The 18,575-nt window shown below is 41.9% G+C and overlaps 1 protein-coding gene across 1 annotated transcript; it reads left to right on the top strand.

The window, feature by feature from the left end:
- Positions 1-2,472: 2,472 nt before the first annotated feature.
- Positions 2,473-18,279, top strand: LOC133114056 (adhesion G protein-coupled receptor E1-like). The gene is made up of 12 exons (XM_061223250.1): positions 2,473-2,494; positions 4,186-4,329; positions 5,911-6,051; positions 8,863-9,003; positions 15,027-15,187; positions 15,362-15,526; positions 15,612-15,812; positions 16,195-16,430; positions 17,183-17,249; positions 17,643-17,734; positions 17,908-18,067; positions 18,178-18,279. Exons 1-12 carry the CDS (start codon positions 2,473-2,475, stop codon positions 18,277-18,279), a joined length of 1,632 nt encoding a protein of 543 aa, XP_061079234.1.
- The last annotated feature ends 296 nt before the right edge of the window (positions 18,280-18,575 follow it).

Here is an 18,575-nt window from a genome sequence, read left to right as displayed (position 1 = left end):
GGGATTTGGATGGAGCCACTTTATATTGGCCTTGAGACTGAAAGGGTTAACTCTGGAAACACACCAGAAATCAACAACTAGACCCCTCTAGCCCTGTGTGATCTGAGTTTGAGGTCCCTGAATCGGAACTGAAGTGAACCATATATACCCACAACTCCATATATATATATATATATATATGTTTTGATGTGTTAATGTGTTGTACTCTGGAAAGAGGCACACGCAGTGGAGGAAGTCTATTTAGTACTTAATGCACTGATGGGCCCCCTATCTGGATGAAACCCTGAGGACACCAGAGCTGACCATGGCCTGGACTTCTGCAAGGTGTGGACTACGTGTATTTCAGAGGAAAGGTGTGCTTGCCTGCGTTCTCCCAAACTGGCCGCGAAGCTGAATTTGTTTCCAGCATTTGCATCTCAGCAAGCCTTTTCCATATTGCCAAATTGCAAAGGAAAAGTCCTCACAAGGTCACGGTGAACCGGGGTCTCCTGATTTTGAATGCTGTAAGTAATCACTGTGTAATGCAGTGTTTACTGAACTTCATCAAAGTGGTAAAAGCTCCAGTGTAGAGCTGTTCTCTTTCCTCAGTCTGGTTATCAAATTCTCACCCACCTAGATAGGAGAAATGCATCCTCCCACTTCTCCTTGGCCAGAGTGCTGAGCAACCCATCACAAAATATCTGCTGCATGTTCCCTGGGTGGTTGCTATCACCTGTGAACCAGCATTCTGGTCTGGTTTAACAAATCAGACTTTGAAGCATCATTGTAGTGTCGCCCAGTGTCGCAAAAGTTTGATGAACTACGTCCCATACATATTTTGAAATAAAATTACTTCTGTTGAAAGATATAGGCTGTTATTAAAGTGATGATGTCCTGCTTTTCGTGTCCCCATAGTTGCAAACCTCAGACAATGTGGTCAGACTCGTGTAATCTCTACGTATACTCAGTACCTTTTGCTGTACACCTATTGTCAGAGATCACCTGTTGATACTAATGAACCAGAATTGTCAGATGCCTCAGGATGTGGCATTAACCCAACACAGGACACAGCAGCCCTGCCCTCCAGATGCCGTGACCTTCAGACCTTGAGCATGCACATCCGGTACAGTTTGTTTATGTAATTCAGTTCAAACTGACAGATACAAATCCGCCAAGGCCTTACTGTTTATCTAAGATGCATTAAATACCCCATGCAAATGGGACACAATGGTATCAAGAATGACGTTCCGTACTTGTTCCTCTATAGAGTTGACTGTGCTGTGGCAGCCGTGGAGATTAAGGCCAATGAAGAATCGTTGATTATGAATTACTGTTGGGTCTCACACCTACTGGGTGAGCGATGCTGATTTTGCATTATTGTTGAATAATTGGTTATAGGACTGAGAGCGATGCCATAATTCATGAAGAATGCAGGTTTTTTTTTATTGTTTTCAGTGTTTAAATCCGAAAAAAAGGTTGACGGATTGTTCTCCACTGATTTTCTTCTTTTTGCTTTGGATGTAGGGTTTCTCTGCCTCTCTGGAAGCTGTGCTGAGTTTGGTGAGTACAGATTAATCGCATGTCTGTGTGACCAGATAGAGGTTTTATGAAGGATTAATTTTTGTTTTTGGTGTGAGTTTAGTTTTCCTACTGAGCTCAATCCTTTAAAATCTATACTGATTTTTTTTTAATTTTTATTATAAATAACTATGCTCAATTTTCTTTTACTAGCAAAAGCTTTAAAGATTCAAACCTTCCACCAATTTTGCCAATTTTGAAATTATTATCAAATTGTGTATTCAAACTAGCATTAAGAAAGCAAGGCTTATAAGGCTTGAATCTCTTGGCATCATATTCTTTATTGGCTAGGGTTGGGGCCTTACTACCAATATAGCAGCTCATTAACATCAGTTCATTTGTAAAAGCAGTACACAGAATGATTTGGGAAACATATTCATCTTTTAGTCTAATTTCTGTAATAATTATTTTTGGATGGCTCTCCTATGCATGCAATTAATTGCCCATATGCACTTTTTTGTATCATTGGGCCTAAATAAAAGCACTATATAGTAACTAAAGCCATACCATCATGCACCCAGCTCCTGCCAAATGGCTGAAGCTAAGTGTGTGTGGACTTACTTAGTCCTTGGATCGGAGACCTCCTGGGAAAATTAAGTTGCTGCTGGAAGTGGTGTTAGTGGGCCAGTAGGGGGCAATCTTCCCTCTGGTCAAATGAATGCCCCAGCACAGTGATGGGGACACTGTGCTGTTGGGGATGCCATCTTTCAGATGAGATGTTAAACCGAGGTCCTGACTCACTGTGCTCATTAAAGATCCCATGACACTCTTTGCAAAGAGTAGGGGGTTCTCTGGTGTCCGGGCTAAATTCCCAACCTGGCTCTTTCCACCTGCCACCTAATCGTCTCCTGATTCTATTGACAAAATCATTGTTCTCTCCCTCTCCACTTCAGCTAGTTAGCATATTGGTGCAAAATGGCAGCCATGCATCACCCAGGTGGGTGCTACACGTTGGCGGAGGTTGTGGCGAGCTTCCCCCTCATCACTGTAATGCACTTTGAGTGTCTAGTATCCACTATCCTCTTGTTTTCAAATGTATCATCTCTTGTAGTATTTCACAGTGTCTTCTACAAAGCACAATGGATGGTAAATTATTTTTTTAAAGAGATAATCACAGGTAGAATCACAGGCTCTTCTAAAAAGGAAATTTACCCTTTATAACTTTATAATGGTGGGATTCACTTTCTTCTGTGATTTCATATGTAAAAGGTGGTGTGGATTCAATCAACATTTGTTTTTAAATTTGATTCACAATCAAGAGGACAGTTTTGTGTTTTTAATCAAAAACACACTTTCGCAAATGCAGTGACTGCCAAATCTAACTTGGAAATTTAATTGCAGTTCAAAGATCAGATGTTACATGAATCCAGGCCTGAGTCTTTTATTCACTGTTTTCTGTCTCAAACAGACCCTTGTGAGAATCACACCGAGGTGACTGGCCCTTGGCGCAATGTTGGTTTCACAGTGACAGGTTTTCCTGGCTACCCACTCTGTGATAGTGGCTTGTCTGGGAAATGGACACGCTTCACAGGGATTGGTGGAGATGCTCTAACAGAAGCTTGTACCAATATTCCACAATGCGGCTCACATGTGTGTGGGCGTCTTGGCTTCGCTCACCCAAAGCTCGGGGATGGGATTGTGCAAGGAAACTTATTGACGACGTATGGAGGAAATTGCCACCATAGCACTTTCGGAGGCCTGAAGGTCCTGGCGTGCTCAGGAGGTTTCTTTGTATATCTTCTGCCAGTTCTACATTGCAATATAAACTATGCTCTCCGTAAGTATGCTCCTCGCCATTACACTGAACACCATAAGCAGGACATTGCCTGGGCCAGTTGCAACGACTGAACAGAAAAAAACACTGGCCATTTAAATCCACATTAATTAAGCAGATACTTATCCAGACCAACTTGCACTGCTTATGTTATTTAAAAATGTATACAGCTAGATATTAGCCAAAGCCATTTGGTGCTGCGTGTTACTAATTATGTATAATCTGTGTGTACAGGCCATACGAACTGCAGCTTGGCTGACTGTGGACCACAGGCCAAATGTGAGGGTGAGGGGAGGTGTGTCTGTGTTGATGGATACCGGTGGCTGCCAAATGTTCTGCCAGTTAATGAATCCTCTGGCTGTGAAGGTATGGCAGATATCCAAGAAAATAATATAAGCTGTTTGAATATTATACACTTCAGTCAGGCAACTCACAATGAATTAAGCAATATTTATTGAGGTTGAATGCAAACTTTGGCAAACTCCCTGCCCGATTGGAGATTCTTGAGAAGCAGGCTCATAGGTGGATGAGGGGTGGTGGTGGGAGCGCAAACATTTTCTGAAGACATGATTCAGGAATAAGCTGGAAATTTCAAGAAAATGCAGCAAGAGCATACAATATGAGCACTGCAAGATTGCACTGCGTTTGAATCCTGGCTAGCCCCACCCAATTTACATGCACTATTGTGTTTGTGTGTGTGTGCATGTGTGTGTGTGTGTATGTGTCTGTGTGCGTGTGTGTGTCTTTGTAAAGCACACTGATTCCAATGGTCCCCAGTTAGCTACTCTAGCTAGATGTGTTCTGCTCAAAGAATACTACTGGTATGCTGTGACTGTGCCTTCAATCTTTTACAGACATTGATGAGTGTGCAGAAAATGGAAATATCTGTGATCCCAATTCTGACTGTGTGAACAATATTGGGTCTTACAACTGCTACTGCCACCTCGGTTACCAAACACCTAATGACACCATGCCTAGCCCTTCAAACCCCTGTCAAGGTCAGTATGCCACAACCTCTGAGATATATTACTGTGAATATATACCGATTGGATAAAACTTGTTTGATATTGACATTGATCTTGCTTTTCATTGGTGAATTTTGATAAGCATCATATCAAATGATAATCACTAATAAATGTTGGTGCATCCAGCCAAGCTGTTACTCGATGGTTCTTGGTGATTCTCTCACAGACATCGATGAGTGTGTGGAGGAACCCGGTATCTGTGGTCCCAAAGCTGACTGTGACAACATTGCCGGAGCCCACACCTGTACTTGTCACGAAGGTTACCATGTTCTCCCTGAGGGTGCAATGGCTAACATTTCAAACCCCTGTCAAGGTATGTCAAATGTTTAATTGAATGTTGTCTTTTTTTCCCTTTGTTTTTCATGATACATTCTTTCCGTGTGTACATTTCAACACAATGACATACAATGGGAAATCCCGCATAATTTTGTTCCTCAGACCACATTACATGTTTTTAAAAATGTGAAACTGTAAATGAAACTAAAAATAATTCAGCCCACAGCTTGCCAGAGTGAATGAACGGATAGTTTATAGATGATAGTTCAAACTTGCCACCCTACCCTTATATGGAATTAAGCTCCACCTACTTGCAGTGCAAACCGTGGACTCCATGGACTTTATAGACCTTCTCCATCTTAAAACCAAAGTAATTTAAATTCCTCAGAAGTGGTCTGTAATCTTTTGGCTGCCAGAGACTGGATGTTTAGTTTAATTTTGCTCAATGGTGAATAAGAATAATAATGCAAATGTGCCAAAACAACAGGGAGAGTATTAAGTTAGCCTATTGAAAGTCGTCCTATTGGTTGATATGAGGCTGCTCTGGCATGTCGCTTCACGGAAAAATTTAAACAGCATTTCAGTGGCCAATGTGCTCTGGATCTCAGAAATAAATAATATAAAGCCGAAGTAAGTGTTTTTCTGTAAAGAAGCAAATGTTCTAAAGTGCTGTTACTAGAAGATTTTCTCCCTTTTCTCTTAATTCTTTGCACCAGATTCCTGCATGGCTTGTAAGGAGATAACACTATCTGGCTAGCATACACAATGACTGGTCTCACAAGCAATTTCAAATATAACCTACAATAGCCTAAACTTTGATTAAAAATATATTGTTTCTTTAACGCAAGCAATACTCTTAGCTGATGGTAGCCACCTTTTACGGTTATACATGTCACTGTCTTTAATAGGGTCTATACCGTGTAACAGTTCTGTGGTTAATACACGTTGCCTCCTACACAAATTCCTGATGGCGACTATTGAGGTACTTCTGCTTTCGGAACCGCTCCCTGCTGTTGGAACCTTGCACGTATTTCAGACGGCTATGGCTTAGACTGCTCACATTTGCCACCTGGTGGTGGTTATGCAAACAACAAGTAGTTACTGCGGGAAAATACAAATTTGCCGCCGGCAGATCTCACGCGGCAGCAGCACCAAATGAAACAGGAAACTACTGTAACTCATTTCTAGCCTATTACATTATTGTGTTATCCATTAGAGCAGGGACAGGTAGAACCATTCCTCCAGGCCTTGCTGTAACTGTGGCTTTTTTCCCCACAGACATCGATGAGTGTTTGACAGACATCTGCGGACCCAACTCCACCTGTACTAACACTGTAGGGAATTACACCTGCGCCTGTGAACAGGGATTCGATGTGTACTACAAGGCCCTTGTGATCAGTCCTGTGAACCCCTGTCTAGGTCAGTATTTATTTCAGTGTCGGTAAATCACCAGAGAACATTCTTTTAAAAAAAAGTGTACATAACACTGACTCAGTGGTCTGGTAGTGATCATCGACTCAGCAGATTTGAGTTTTGAATTTGAAGCTGTCTGGAGCTGGTCCCTTGTAGTACAGTGGGTGTAAGGATTTTTTGTTGTGTAAATAAAAAAAATCAGTAATTTGTTTGCATTTTCTAACTCTCACTAATAGATGAAAACAAATTTCACATCTTTTCCTGCCTGACACCCAAATGAGGGAAGGGTATAATAAATACAAAAGCTAATTTAGGCAAAATAATGTAAACAATTATGATAAAGAATATATTGGTGGACAAAATATTTTTACAATTTGACAAATAACTAATTCCAACAAAATACATACACACATATAGATAGAAATAATACTCAACCCACCCCACCTAGTAAACAAACAAAAATTACAACCTGCTGGGAAAGGGGATAAACATGCACATTCGTTCAGCGAATATGGAAATATGGGGGACATATTTTTGGAAATATATTTTCAAATATAAATAAAACTAATTAAGGGAGTATGTTTAAGAAAGTAGAAGGAGAATATGATGATGAGATTGATGATAATGATGATAATAATAAAATAATAAAATAATAATAATAATAATAATAATAATAATAATAATAATCAACTAATATCAACAGCAATGGTGGAAAATAATAATAAAAGAAAGAAAATAATGATTGAATAAGTAAGTCAGCAGCTCCATAATAAATCAATAGCAACCCAAACCCAAAGCAAACCCTGTATGTATTCATAATTAATAATAATAATAACAACAATAGCATGACATACGAATAGTAGCAATAGTATCTAAAGTAATAATAATAATGACATAGGTGGCATGGATATAAGTGTCTGGGGTGTTGAGGGTGCACTGGGTACAGGAATCTGTGTCAATGGTGCTTAGAGGTTCCTAAAGTTGTAAGGGAGCAGGGGCGGGAGACCAAGAGCGACCGGGAAGGGATCACAAAGTTACCAACGATAAGTTGGATAACCACTAAAATAGGCGAGGAAAGAAAGAAAAAAGGGAACCTTCCCGGGGAGTTACTGAAAAACTGACCTGAGCTATACTGGTCAGGAGAAACAAAACGAGATATTTTTTCTCTATTTCTAATTTCTAATTTCTAACCAAATGCTTCTCAAGATTAAAAGCGATTCAGTCTTCAAAACTTCAAAAATCTGTCTACCTTAATACCTTACCGGCTTTGTGTACGTGTCAACTGAAACACCAAAGCTCAGAGCAGTGCCAGAAGGAGACTTAAATAGCTCTCCAAGCAGCTGAGTGCAATCGGCCATGATTAGGGAGGCAATTTCTCCTGCTGAGCTAAGCCAGCAAGCCCTCTAGAGGTCTAGAGCGGTAAATACTGGAATTTCCAGGAGTAGACAGTGAAAACCATGACAAAAGTGATATCGAGAGTGATTTAGATGAGCCAGGGGGTGATCTTGCTTTTGCAATATAGCTGACCTTCAATGTACTATTTGTCTACTGTAATCACAGCTCTTCTTCCTTTTTCCCCGTATTAATATGGGAAAGTTTTTTTTCTGTTGTTCCATGGTTTCCTGTGGGAATTGGTCATTCATACCAAACGTGGTCAATTTAAGTTCCTTTCAATAGCTTTTTATCAACCCCTTTTTTTCATAGTGTTCAAATTTTGCGATGATAGATCTTGGGCCTTCGGATGTGTCATTATGTGATCCAAAACGGTGGACATGATTTTAAATGTTATTTGGTTGACATTATCAGGTGGTTTTAGGGCAGATTGCATGAACTATCAGATGTTGCAGAGCCGTGGTGGCGCAACAGGCTAAGATTGCAGACTTGCGGTTGCAGTTCGTTCCAGTTGCACACCGACCGGGTTTCCCGGTCCTGCCAAAAGCCAAGTTTGGCTGGCTGTCGTGGAGCTGCATAATTGGCTCGCTGCTCCAGAGGGAGGGACTTGGCAGGGTTAGCGGATCGCCGCGCACAATACCACCCTGGGCGCCTCGGAATCATGGTTACGAGCATGAGATGAGACGGCGTGAAGAAGGCTTGCCAGATCCCTTCGGGCCACCGAGGGACGGGGTGTGAGTGGTGTATCCTCCAGCTAACTCCAATTGGATTATATAGGGTACAATTGGCTACCAAACTGGGAGAAAAATGGAAAAAAATAATGCTGCTCTCCTGGTTCATTGCAGAGATATTCCACTTGGGTGTTAAGAGTTCTTACAGTGGTTTTAAGTGCATCATAGTCTTTAGTAATATTGTCAGCCTTGTGGTGGGCGAATTTACTTCAAAATAAGCTTACAATTGCTGGATTGCCTTTGTGATTGGAACAAAAACCAGCAGACATATGCAGGAATACTGTGCTACCTTAAAGAACAACTCTCCTCTACTGGGATAATATAAACTGTTATAATGGTACTGCTATTAAAAGTTCATGGGAAGCCTTCTCGAAGTGATTTCAGATCATACCGTATGATAACAGTTTGCCTGAAACTATGAGCTCCAAACTGTGCTGTAACCCTGTCATCTGTCTTTCACAGACATAGAGGATTGTTCACTGGACCCCCCCATCTGCGGTCTCAACGGTGACTGTACAAACAGTATTGGGGATTATATCTGTGACTGTCATGGGGGTTTCCGAAAAATCAGCTTGCCTGATGCCTCAGATCCCTGTGAAGGTCAGAACATCCCACTGTCACACTGTCAGGATTGAGAATGGATGAGGGTTAGCTGATGGTGCTTGATACTGATTATATAGGTTATGTCTTGCAGATGTGGACGAATGTGTCACATATGAATGTGGTTCTGATACTGTGTGCTACAACACTCCAGGAAGCTACTACTGTACCTGTAAGGAAGGGTACATTCCCACAACTGGACTTACCTGGGAGTTTGATGTTACTGAGTGCAAGAGTAAGTAGTGGATGGAATGATTCATACAGTTTTTCATGAGCAGAAGAAAAATTATATTAAACAAAACCACCAATTCCTCTTTAAATTTTGCTCATTAATATGTCTTTCTTTCTTCCACTCTTTCTCTTTCAAATATCACTGATCTGTTTGGTTCAGGTTTGACGGACGAAATTGACTCCATAACCCCTGCAGAGGTGAGTTAGAAACTGAAGAGGACTCTGAAACATAACACAGCATGTTACAGCTGCCTTCACTGTGCTTCTCTCTGCAGGGTCAGACCGCTGAGGTAGCCTTCCTGAAGAAAATGAACCAAAACTTGGACAATGTCATTCTGCCTCCAGGGGTCAGTATTAGGGGCGTGTGTTTGGGTGTGCAGGTGCAGGTGCAGGTGCAGGTGCATGTGCATGTACAGGGTGTTTTCTGCATTGATGAAATGTCGAAGGTGGGTTACCTAAGTGTTTTTTCATGCTGCCAAAGCCACCAATTGGAGAAATTGTGTCTAAATAAATGTAATGAATAAAAACATCAGTAAAAAAACAGTTTGAAATGGTCTGTACGTTCACTAGACAGAATGCTGAAAACCATGCATTCAACAGTGTCCACTACAGACATGATTTCAACAGAAACCAGCTACCTTTGTCAAAATTTAGCAGCTTTGTTTTTTTTTTTTTTTTGCCACCTGTCTAGTTTTTTCAATGCATTGCGGTAGTCTCTTGAAGACTTGACAGAACTTTACATTCTAAATGTAGCTAAATATAGGGAGACAACATGTTGGGTTTGGGATAAAATAATACAATTATGGTGTTGGGTTGAACATGGAAAACACTATGACTACTACGAAAAAGCTAATAACTAATATGACCTAACTAACTAATATTAAAGAGAACTGATGTAAGTGGCGAGCGAGGAGAAAAGAGCTAGTGTTTTGCCACACTAAATGTTCTGTGTCTTGAAACTCTCTGCAAAACACACGCAAAAGCACTCAGAGCCTAGACCTACTCTTTGTTTGGGATTCAGAAACACTTCTCAATGGGCGTCTTATGACACTAAATTAAGTATATCTTGACACAATATTTGGTGTATTTGAACACTTTGCACAGGGAGTACTGGGACACAAAATTTGAAGTACTTGTACACTCCTCATCAGTTCTGGAAGACAATATTTGGTTGATATACTGTATACTTTCTTCATCAGGAGAGATGAAGGAACATTACAGGAACATTAGTCAAATGGGTTGTGAAAACAAAATAGTGTAATGAGATGAGCAAGCCACTTTTCATGCCATTGGATCCAACTGTGATTCAACCATCAATGAATGGGAAGGATGCATACAGAATCATGAAATCAGATGCACAGCTTTCTGTTCATTCAGGGTTAAGGTTTAAGGTAATATCTACTCAACCAATGGTTCAGCAAAAGAATCTTATTCGACTACTTTTGGTGTGAAAACATTTTTTGGCACCATGGCCCGTACCTCATCTTATCAAGCTAGTTTCTGCCTACCTATAGCTAAAGACTAGCAGGTGATGTTCTTGAAACTTTGTTTTACCAGGATGTGGATTAAAATCGAGACCGAATTGCCAATTTCCCATTTACAGTGTGCTTATCAGCTTGTTAGGTTTATCGAGCTGGACTTGGATTTGGGGTCCAGATTTGCTAGTATAGGACTACCAACATTAGAGTAGTAGTAAGGATCTTAACTGAGCTGGGTACTGTGCTAAGTGGAGTCCCACAAGGATTGGTGCTGGGACCACTGCTCTCCCTCATTTACATAAATGACCATGAAAGAGACAAGTACACTCGTTAAATTGGCAGGTGATACAAAATCGGAAGGTTTAGCTAATCTACTAAAGTAATCCTAGAAGATTTAATCAGAATCCAGAAGTTGGCAGAAACTTGGTTCAATACAACTAAATGTACATTTCTACACATGGGAAATAAATACATAAGGCAGGATTACTTTTTTGGGTGGTACTGTACAAAATTGGAATATTCTCAAAAAAAAAAAAAAAAAGTTCATCAAAAAGTTCATCAGGTTCTAGTCAATAGAATAGCTTACCAGGACATCTAGTAGAGGCAGAAACACTGGGGGTTTTCCGCATACACAGGACTGAGCTTGAAAATCATCTATTTACACTTGGCATTAAAAATGTGACCTGATCCAGATAATGACATCCAATCATGGGGATAGCATTCACACCACATATTAATGTGTTCTCACATTATGTTTGGATCTCAGTCTGTGCAATTTGCAGTCTTTAGGCAGGGTCAACAAGATCAGCTGTCAGATGCCAGCAATCATGGCAGGTCCCTGGTTACCAGGGGTATCTAATATGATGTGAAAAGGGCCAATGTGGGTGCAGATTTTTATTTTAACCCAGCACTACGACACCTTGATTGAAGGCCATGATTAGTAATGGCTAATTTAGACAACACAAAGTTAGCCCTGATTTTCCTCTCGCGACAGTGCAGAGGCAAATCGGCGCTCGCAAATTGGCGCTTGATCGCTGTTTCTGAATTGTTTGAAGACATGATCTGAGAGACTCGCAATAAATGTAGGAATAACATCCATTTTTAAACATAGTCATAACGTTTCCTGCCTCGTGTTTTGCCCTCCTTTGTGTACCCCGACTTCTGTTCTTTGGATTTACCTTCTGTTCTGTATTTGATTACCGGCTACCGGACTTTGATTGGATTTTTGGATTTCCTATGTGGATCACGTTAGGAAAGCGCGCTGGGAAAGCACGCGAGTGGGGAACAGCTCTCTGGGACTCGACTCTGGACCTCCTGAGTGTGCTCCTGAGCTGATCAACTGTTTATACTGCCCCAGAACTGTCCAGTAAAAAAGACAACCGTCAGTAAGTGAGGAGGTAAGTGAGGTGCCTCATGTGCCCTACCTTCATCAGCTGACTGAAGATTCCCACTTTCCATCCAAGTGTTCAACAAGTCCTGAGTCTGCTCCCTACAGCTTCGTTGCTCACATGATTGTGTCATCGACCTGGTCCCAGGCACCACGCCCCCCAGAGGTTGACTCTTTTCCCTGTCTGCACCTGAAACTGAGGTCATGGAGATGTACATTAGTACTCCCTGGCTTCCGGCCTCATTTTTCCCTCATCTTCCGCCACCAGTGCGGGGTTCTTTTTCGTCATAAAGTCCCTGCGGCCCTGTATCGACTATTGTGGCCTCACTATTAAGAATCACTACCAGATTCCACTCATCTCCTCAGTGTTCTCCTCTCTACAAGGCAGCAAGTTCTAACTAAAAACTCCTACAAAACTTGTACCACTCTTTGTTTATCTCAACAACATCCTGATCTTCTCCTCTTCCCTTGAAGAGCACATCCAGCAAGTTTGACAAGCCCTTCATCACCTGCTAGAAAACCGATTATTTGTCAAAGCGGAGAAGTGTGAGTTTCGCAAGCCGACAGTTAAGTTTCTGGGATTTGTGGTTCTACCTGAACTCCTGTTCCTGCATGTTTCCCGCCTGCATGGTACCCCACTGGAGGTGATGTCTGATGGAGGACCCCTATTCTCCAGCCATTCTTGACAGCAATTGTCTTGGCTCAATTGTCCTCCGGTTTTCACTCCCAGACTAACGGTCAGACAGAGCATATGAATCAAGAGCTGGAGAAGAGTTTGCGCTGCATGGTGGAGAAGTCCCCCACATCCTGGGTAAACTCACTTCCCTGGGTTGAGTACACCCATAATTCCCTGCCTGTGTCCTCCACGGGTCTGTCTCCGTTCACCTGCTGCCTTGGCTACCAGCCACCACTCTTCCTGGCAGAAGAGAGAGGTTGAAGTTCCCACCACATAGCTCCTTCATTGCATGCACCGGGCCTGGGAAAGGGCTTGTGCCACACTGCTACGCCATGTCACGGAGATGAAGAGGATTGCGGATCGCCACCAGCACCCCACTGCCCGGTACACTGTGGGACAGTGTCTGGCTCTTGTCTCGAGATATCCCTCTTCACTTCCGTAAACTGGCACCATGGTTCATCGGTCCACACCCCATTACCAGAGTTATCGTCCCCTCTGCTTTCCGACTGAACCTCCAACCTCCCCTAGGCTACATCCATCTGGTCTTCCATGTCTTCTGTGTTAAGCCCTGCATTGTGTCCCATCCCATCTTTAGGATGGCTGCCTCTAAAACCATGTGCAAATCCCCCTGTGTTCAGGGCTTTGATTCCCCATGAGAGCACTTTTGTGGTGGCTCTCCATAATCCTTTCTGCTTTACCAAATCTGTATACAGTGAAAAAGTACATTAGAAGGGTGGGTGGTCCACTCTCCTTTTAAATAGTTCAAAGTGTGTCATTCTCATAATATAACAACAATGTACTGTACATAAAGGTACCCATCGCTGAACTTGTCAGGGCACCATCTGAGCTCTATAGGCTTATAGGAGTCAGCCTCCTATATTCAAATAGTGGCTTTGAAACAGTATGGGCTCTGTTGCTACACTGTTCTCTCCTGTAAAAAATATACCTTGCTTTTTAATATGATTGCGTCCTTGGAAATCAAGAAGATGAAGGAACATGAAGGTGGTTGATGGTTTAAATGTCCAACTGCATGACTGAGGATGTTTTGAATGAAGGTGACTCTGGGTATGTGCATTTGATGAACATTTGTTTTCTTGCACTCAGTTCTCTCATGAATGCTTGTTTAATTTTCTGTTCTCTTTGACTCTCTCAGACAGTGACCGGTATGCTGTCTACAGTCCTAATAGTCACTGATAGCATGTCTCCTGAATTGGGCCCAGCCAGTAGCGGAAATGTAGCCAACATGGTCCTGGATATCTCTGAGAAGCTGATGTCTACATTGATTGAGCCCACCAGTACAGAGTCCAGAAAACTTGTGAAAACTCCAAACATGGGTAGGATAGTAGATGGGAGATTGGAGTAACTCAAAACAAGAAATCTAATCATGTAAACAAATACAAATGGGAAAAAAAAAATACTGCCAAATGTTGAAATATTTCCCTTGAACTTAATCTGTTAATGGAAAATTGACAAGGAGATGCTCTGTATGAATGAAGGTGAAGTTAGAAGTAAATGTATTTGAGAATTGGCTTCAGGTTTTCAAAAGTATGCAACAAAAGCAGAGGACTTTGAATTGCTCTCCATGTTTGTGGAACCTTGTGGAATGGCAATTCTGTTGAGTTTGCTGTCATAGGTATGGGCTCATATTATGTGGCAGTATGAATTGTTTCATGGTTGTTAACACCAGACAGAACAGCCACTGTGATTGGATACTTTAGAAGGCATGGAGTTACTTCAGAATAAAAATATCAGCCCTGGAATTATACTCACCTGACTAATTGAAGCCCAAATGAGTAAATCACCTGTGTCTGGGCCTTAGTAATCATCTTTTTATAGAGTAACCAAGAATAATCCAAAATGGTTCCCTACAGTACTGAAAGGCTTTCTCAAAACAAGAAGAACCCAAAACTGTCTTCAATCATGTTTGGTGATAGAACACACAGATAACACTTATTTTTTTCCTATTTATGGATTTATGTTTTTAAATGGATTGTTGCTGACGTTATTGATTTGTATTGATGCTTCTGCTACATGTTCAGCAAGTCTGCTCTGTTCCAGGATGCCAAGCACAGGCTCTTTCTGCTATTCACACCATAAAAGGTGTACCTTGTCGTATTTAGAACACCAAAATTACTGATGTGCCACAGGATGTGTGCCAGTGTGCCTTTGCATCCTCTGATAATAAGGTTTGTATTTGCACATGCTTGTGTATTGTAGATATGTATGTGCATTTGTCTCTTGCAGAAATTAATTTACAGATCATTGGACCAGCATGGAATACAACCAAGATTCCAATGCTAAACGCCAAGGGAAACACAATGACACTTGACAATCTTGCAGCTATCGCTGGAAAAAACAATGGTGAGATTAAAGGTCAAGGGTATGAATGATGATGATGCTGAAGATGAGATCACCTGTGATGATGATGATGATGATGATGATGGAGCATAACCAGTGTCTCTCTGGCCCAGGATCTGCTGCCGCAGTTCTGATGTCAGTCAATGGGATGGAGAAGCTCATGAATGTCGATTTCTTTAAGAGCGAAAATGTCACGGAGATATATTCTGACATCATCACCGCCACACTGCCTAAGACGAAACACAAGGAGCTCCCTGAGCCTGTCAACTTCACTGTGTACCACAAGAAGGTACGGAGCAGGGCCTGTCATAATACAGGAGTTATACCATACCATAATTCATGATGTGACTCAAACTTTAATGCCTCATTTGCAGTCATAACCAAAGCTCCATGACTAGCTTTCTCTCCCACACACATTGCTCTAACACACAGTTGTGCTCTGTCACTCTCTACTGGTCAGTAGAAGTTCCAGGCTGGGCTGGTTACCTGTGTGTACTGGAAGGAACAGGGGGAGGAGACTCACTGGTCAGTGGATGGGTGCACAGCCTCCTTCTCCAATGAGACCCATACAGTATGCAGCTGTACCCACCTCTCCACTTTCGCCCTCCTCCTGCAGACGGAAGAACAGGTAGGGTGTCCCTCAGTGCTGCTGAGAAGGATATGAGCACAGGATTAGATACTCGGACAGAGATGACCTCTGTGTATCTCTACAGGAAGAGGACAGTGCTCTGCTGGAGGCGGTGAACCTGTTCTGTATGAGTGTGGGTCTGGCCTTCCTCGCCCTCGCCATCCTCACATTCCTGCTGTGCACATGGAACCCTAAAATCAACAACACTGCCCGCCTCCACCTCAGTATCTGCCTCTTCTTGGGTCACCTGCTCTTCCTTGTGGGCGTGTCTCGCACTGAGAATGCGGTAAGGATTTCTGTTTCTACCCTTAAACTGCAATAGTAAAAGTCATGGCTTACCTCTTTTACATTACACTAATGGCATTTGGCAGACGCTCTTATCCAGAGCGACGTACAGTTGAATAGACTAAGCAGGAGACAATCCTCCCCTGGATCAATGCAGGGTTAAGAGCCTAGCTCAAGGGCCCAATGGCTGTGTGGGTCTTATTGTGGCTACACCGGGGATCGAACCGCCGACCTTGGGTCCCAGTCATGTACCTTAACCACTACGCTACAGGCCACCTCTTAAACAAAACACCTTGCCTTTTTCAAACCTTGGGGGGTATGCAAACCCTGTAAACTATACATGGTAAGTATGGCCTGTGTGGTTGTTCTGCTGGCTCCCACAGGTGGTGTGTGCAGTCATTGCAGGCACACTGCACTTCCTCTTCCTGTCCAGCTTTGTGTGGATGCTGCTGGAGACTCTGCAGCTCTTCCTGCTGGTCAGGAGCCTGTCCAAAGTGCAGGTCATCCATAAGGAGGGGCTCAGGGCACTGTACCTCCTGCTGATTGGCTACGGAGCTCCCCTGGTGGTGGTGGGAGTGTCTGCAGCAGTGTTTTCAGACGGCTATGGCAACAAAGACGCGTGAGTATCTTTTTCTCTTTCATTTGCATTTGCCTCATACAATTCATACAAGCTTTGAGGTCTGACTTTGATGGAAACCTGGCAGAAATTGCATTCATTTCTTGTGAAAATTGAATGAATAGATATTTTTGGTAGCTTGTTTCACACTGGGCATCTGGCTCATGTTTTTTTGGGGGGGGGTTTTGTAGATTTTTTTGTATTTTCAATCAAGTAATTTTAAAATAATATATTATTTTATGTATTTATTTTATATATAATTAATTTTATATTCGATCATTTAATTCTACTCAAGTCAAGTACCAAGTTGAGGCAAGTCCAAAAGTCACTAACTGTCTAATAATAACATTACTGGTCTGTTTATGCAACAGTAAAACAATCAAGGCACAGTTATATGGCCTAAAGAACAGTTACCACTTTAATCACCAGATGAGTTGCCGTTTAAGGCAAATTGACAAAACTTTAACAAATGTTATAGATGAGATTCTTAGCTTAGAATGCACAATCATGGGTAACAACAGTTAACTCCTGCTGCCAATGTGTTTTTATATAGTCTTTCTATTTTAATGTTGTTGGTTGCTACGAGGTTGAACCACTGGAAGCTCAAAGCTTCTCAAAGCTTCAAAGACTCCAAGCGCCCATGTCGGAGCTACAAGCTTCCGAATTCACAAGTAATGTATCAGAAGTTCCCTTGCAGGTGTAACATGAGAGAAAATTGACAGGCAGTATGATCTGAATTTGTCTTTTGCTTTCAGGTGCTGGTTGTCAACAGATCGAAACTTCCGCTGGAGTTTTATTGGTCCAGTGTGTGCCATAATTTCAGTATGTAATAAGCAGCTACACATTGACCCTGATCATATGCAGAGATATTGAATAGTTTACAGACTGAATAAATCTGTAGTCAAACCAGAACATTTAAATGGTTTAAGTTTAAATTTAAATTAAGCTTCTCTTCATAGTATCACTGTAACTCTTGCATTGCCAACAGGGAAAGAATTACACATCATTACTGTCGGGCAGCATATGGCATTTTGGTAGCAGTTGTTCTCACACCCCATTGCAGGTGGACAGTGGACAGTGGCAACAGGGAAGTTAGGACTAGGATTTAGGCCGGTTGAACAGTGGTTCATTTATAAAATGGATCACATTTTAATAAATGTGGAGTGATTTAGCGACAACTGCCCTGAGAACTCTCTGTGTGTGTCATTTTAACAGCTCAACTTCATCTCATTTTGTGTGATCCTCTGGAGCCTGCGGCCTACTCTAGCCAACATGAAGAGCGACGTCTCCCAGTCGAGAGACACCAGGTGAGTGTGCATACCTGCCTGCGCATGTGTGAGTCTTCATGCATATGCACTTTGCATATCTGTGTCTGTGGGTCAAGAGTCTGATGGACTCACAGTGGAAGCCCTCATGATGCGTTGCATTAACATTCACTCCCATGCACATACTCCCTCAGATTCTCATCTTTTTTCCCCAGGCTTATTATGTTCAAAATTGTTGCCCAGTTTCTCATTTTGGGGTGCACCTGGATCCTGGGATTTTACCAGAGAACCTCTATGTTAAAATACCTCTTCGTCATCCTCAACTCACAGCAGGGCACCTTCATCTTCATCGTTCACTGTCTGCTCAACAAAGAGGTGACTGGACATTGCATCTGGTGCATTGGTTGTTACACAGTGCTAAACATAAAGCATGGAAAATATTGAATGTTGCTGGACACTTGCTGATTGCTTCCTATGTTGTGTAGGTGCGTGAGGAGTACAAGAGGTGGTTCTCATGTCTGCTTAGAACAAAGGAGCCATCAGGAAGCAGGGGTTCTCCTAATAGCGTAGCTACTGTTAAAAAATGAAGGATACGACTTGATTGTGAGAAACTGCAAGTGAAGATGAAAGCTACACTGTGAAACTGTGATGATAACTGATATGGTTGTGTACTACAGCTAAATATATACAGTAATACTGCTGTTTGTAATATAACAATATACAGTCATTTACATCTTTGAATTTTGTCTTTAGCTCTGTAAAATTTCAAGCTACAATATAACATTTGATCTAACGTTTACCTTGTATGATCTAACCTTTGTACATATGTGTGTATAAAATGTATGGCCAGACTTTGAAATTTTGTTACAAAATGTCTTGTTTA

This window comes from Conger conger, chromosome 16, assembly GCF_963514075.1.
Source record: "Conger conger chromosome 16, fConCon1.1, whole genome shotgun sequence".
Classification (NCBI taxonomy): domain Eukaryota; kingdom Metazoa; phylum Chordata; class Actinopteri; order Anguilliformes; family Congridae; genus Conger; species Conger conger.
This window is presented reverse-complemented; position numbering and strand designations above follow the sequence as displayed.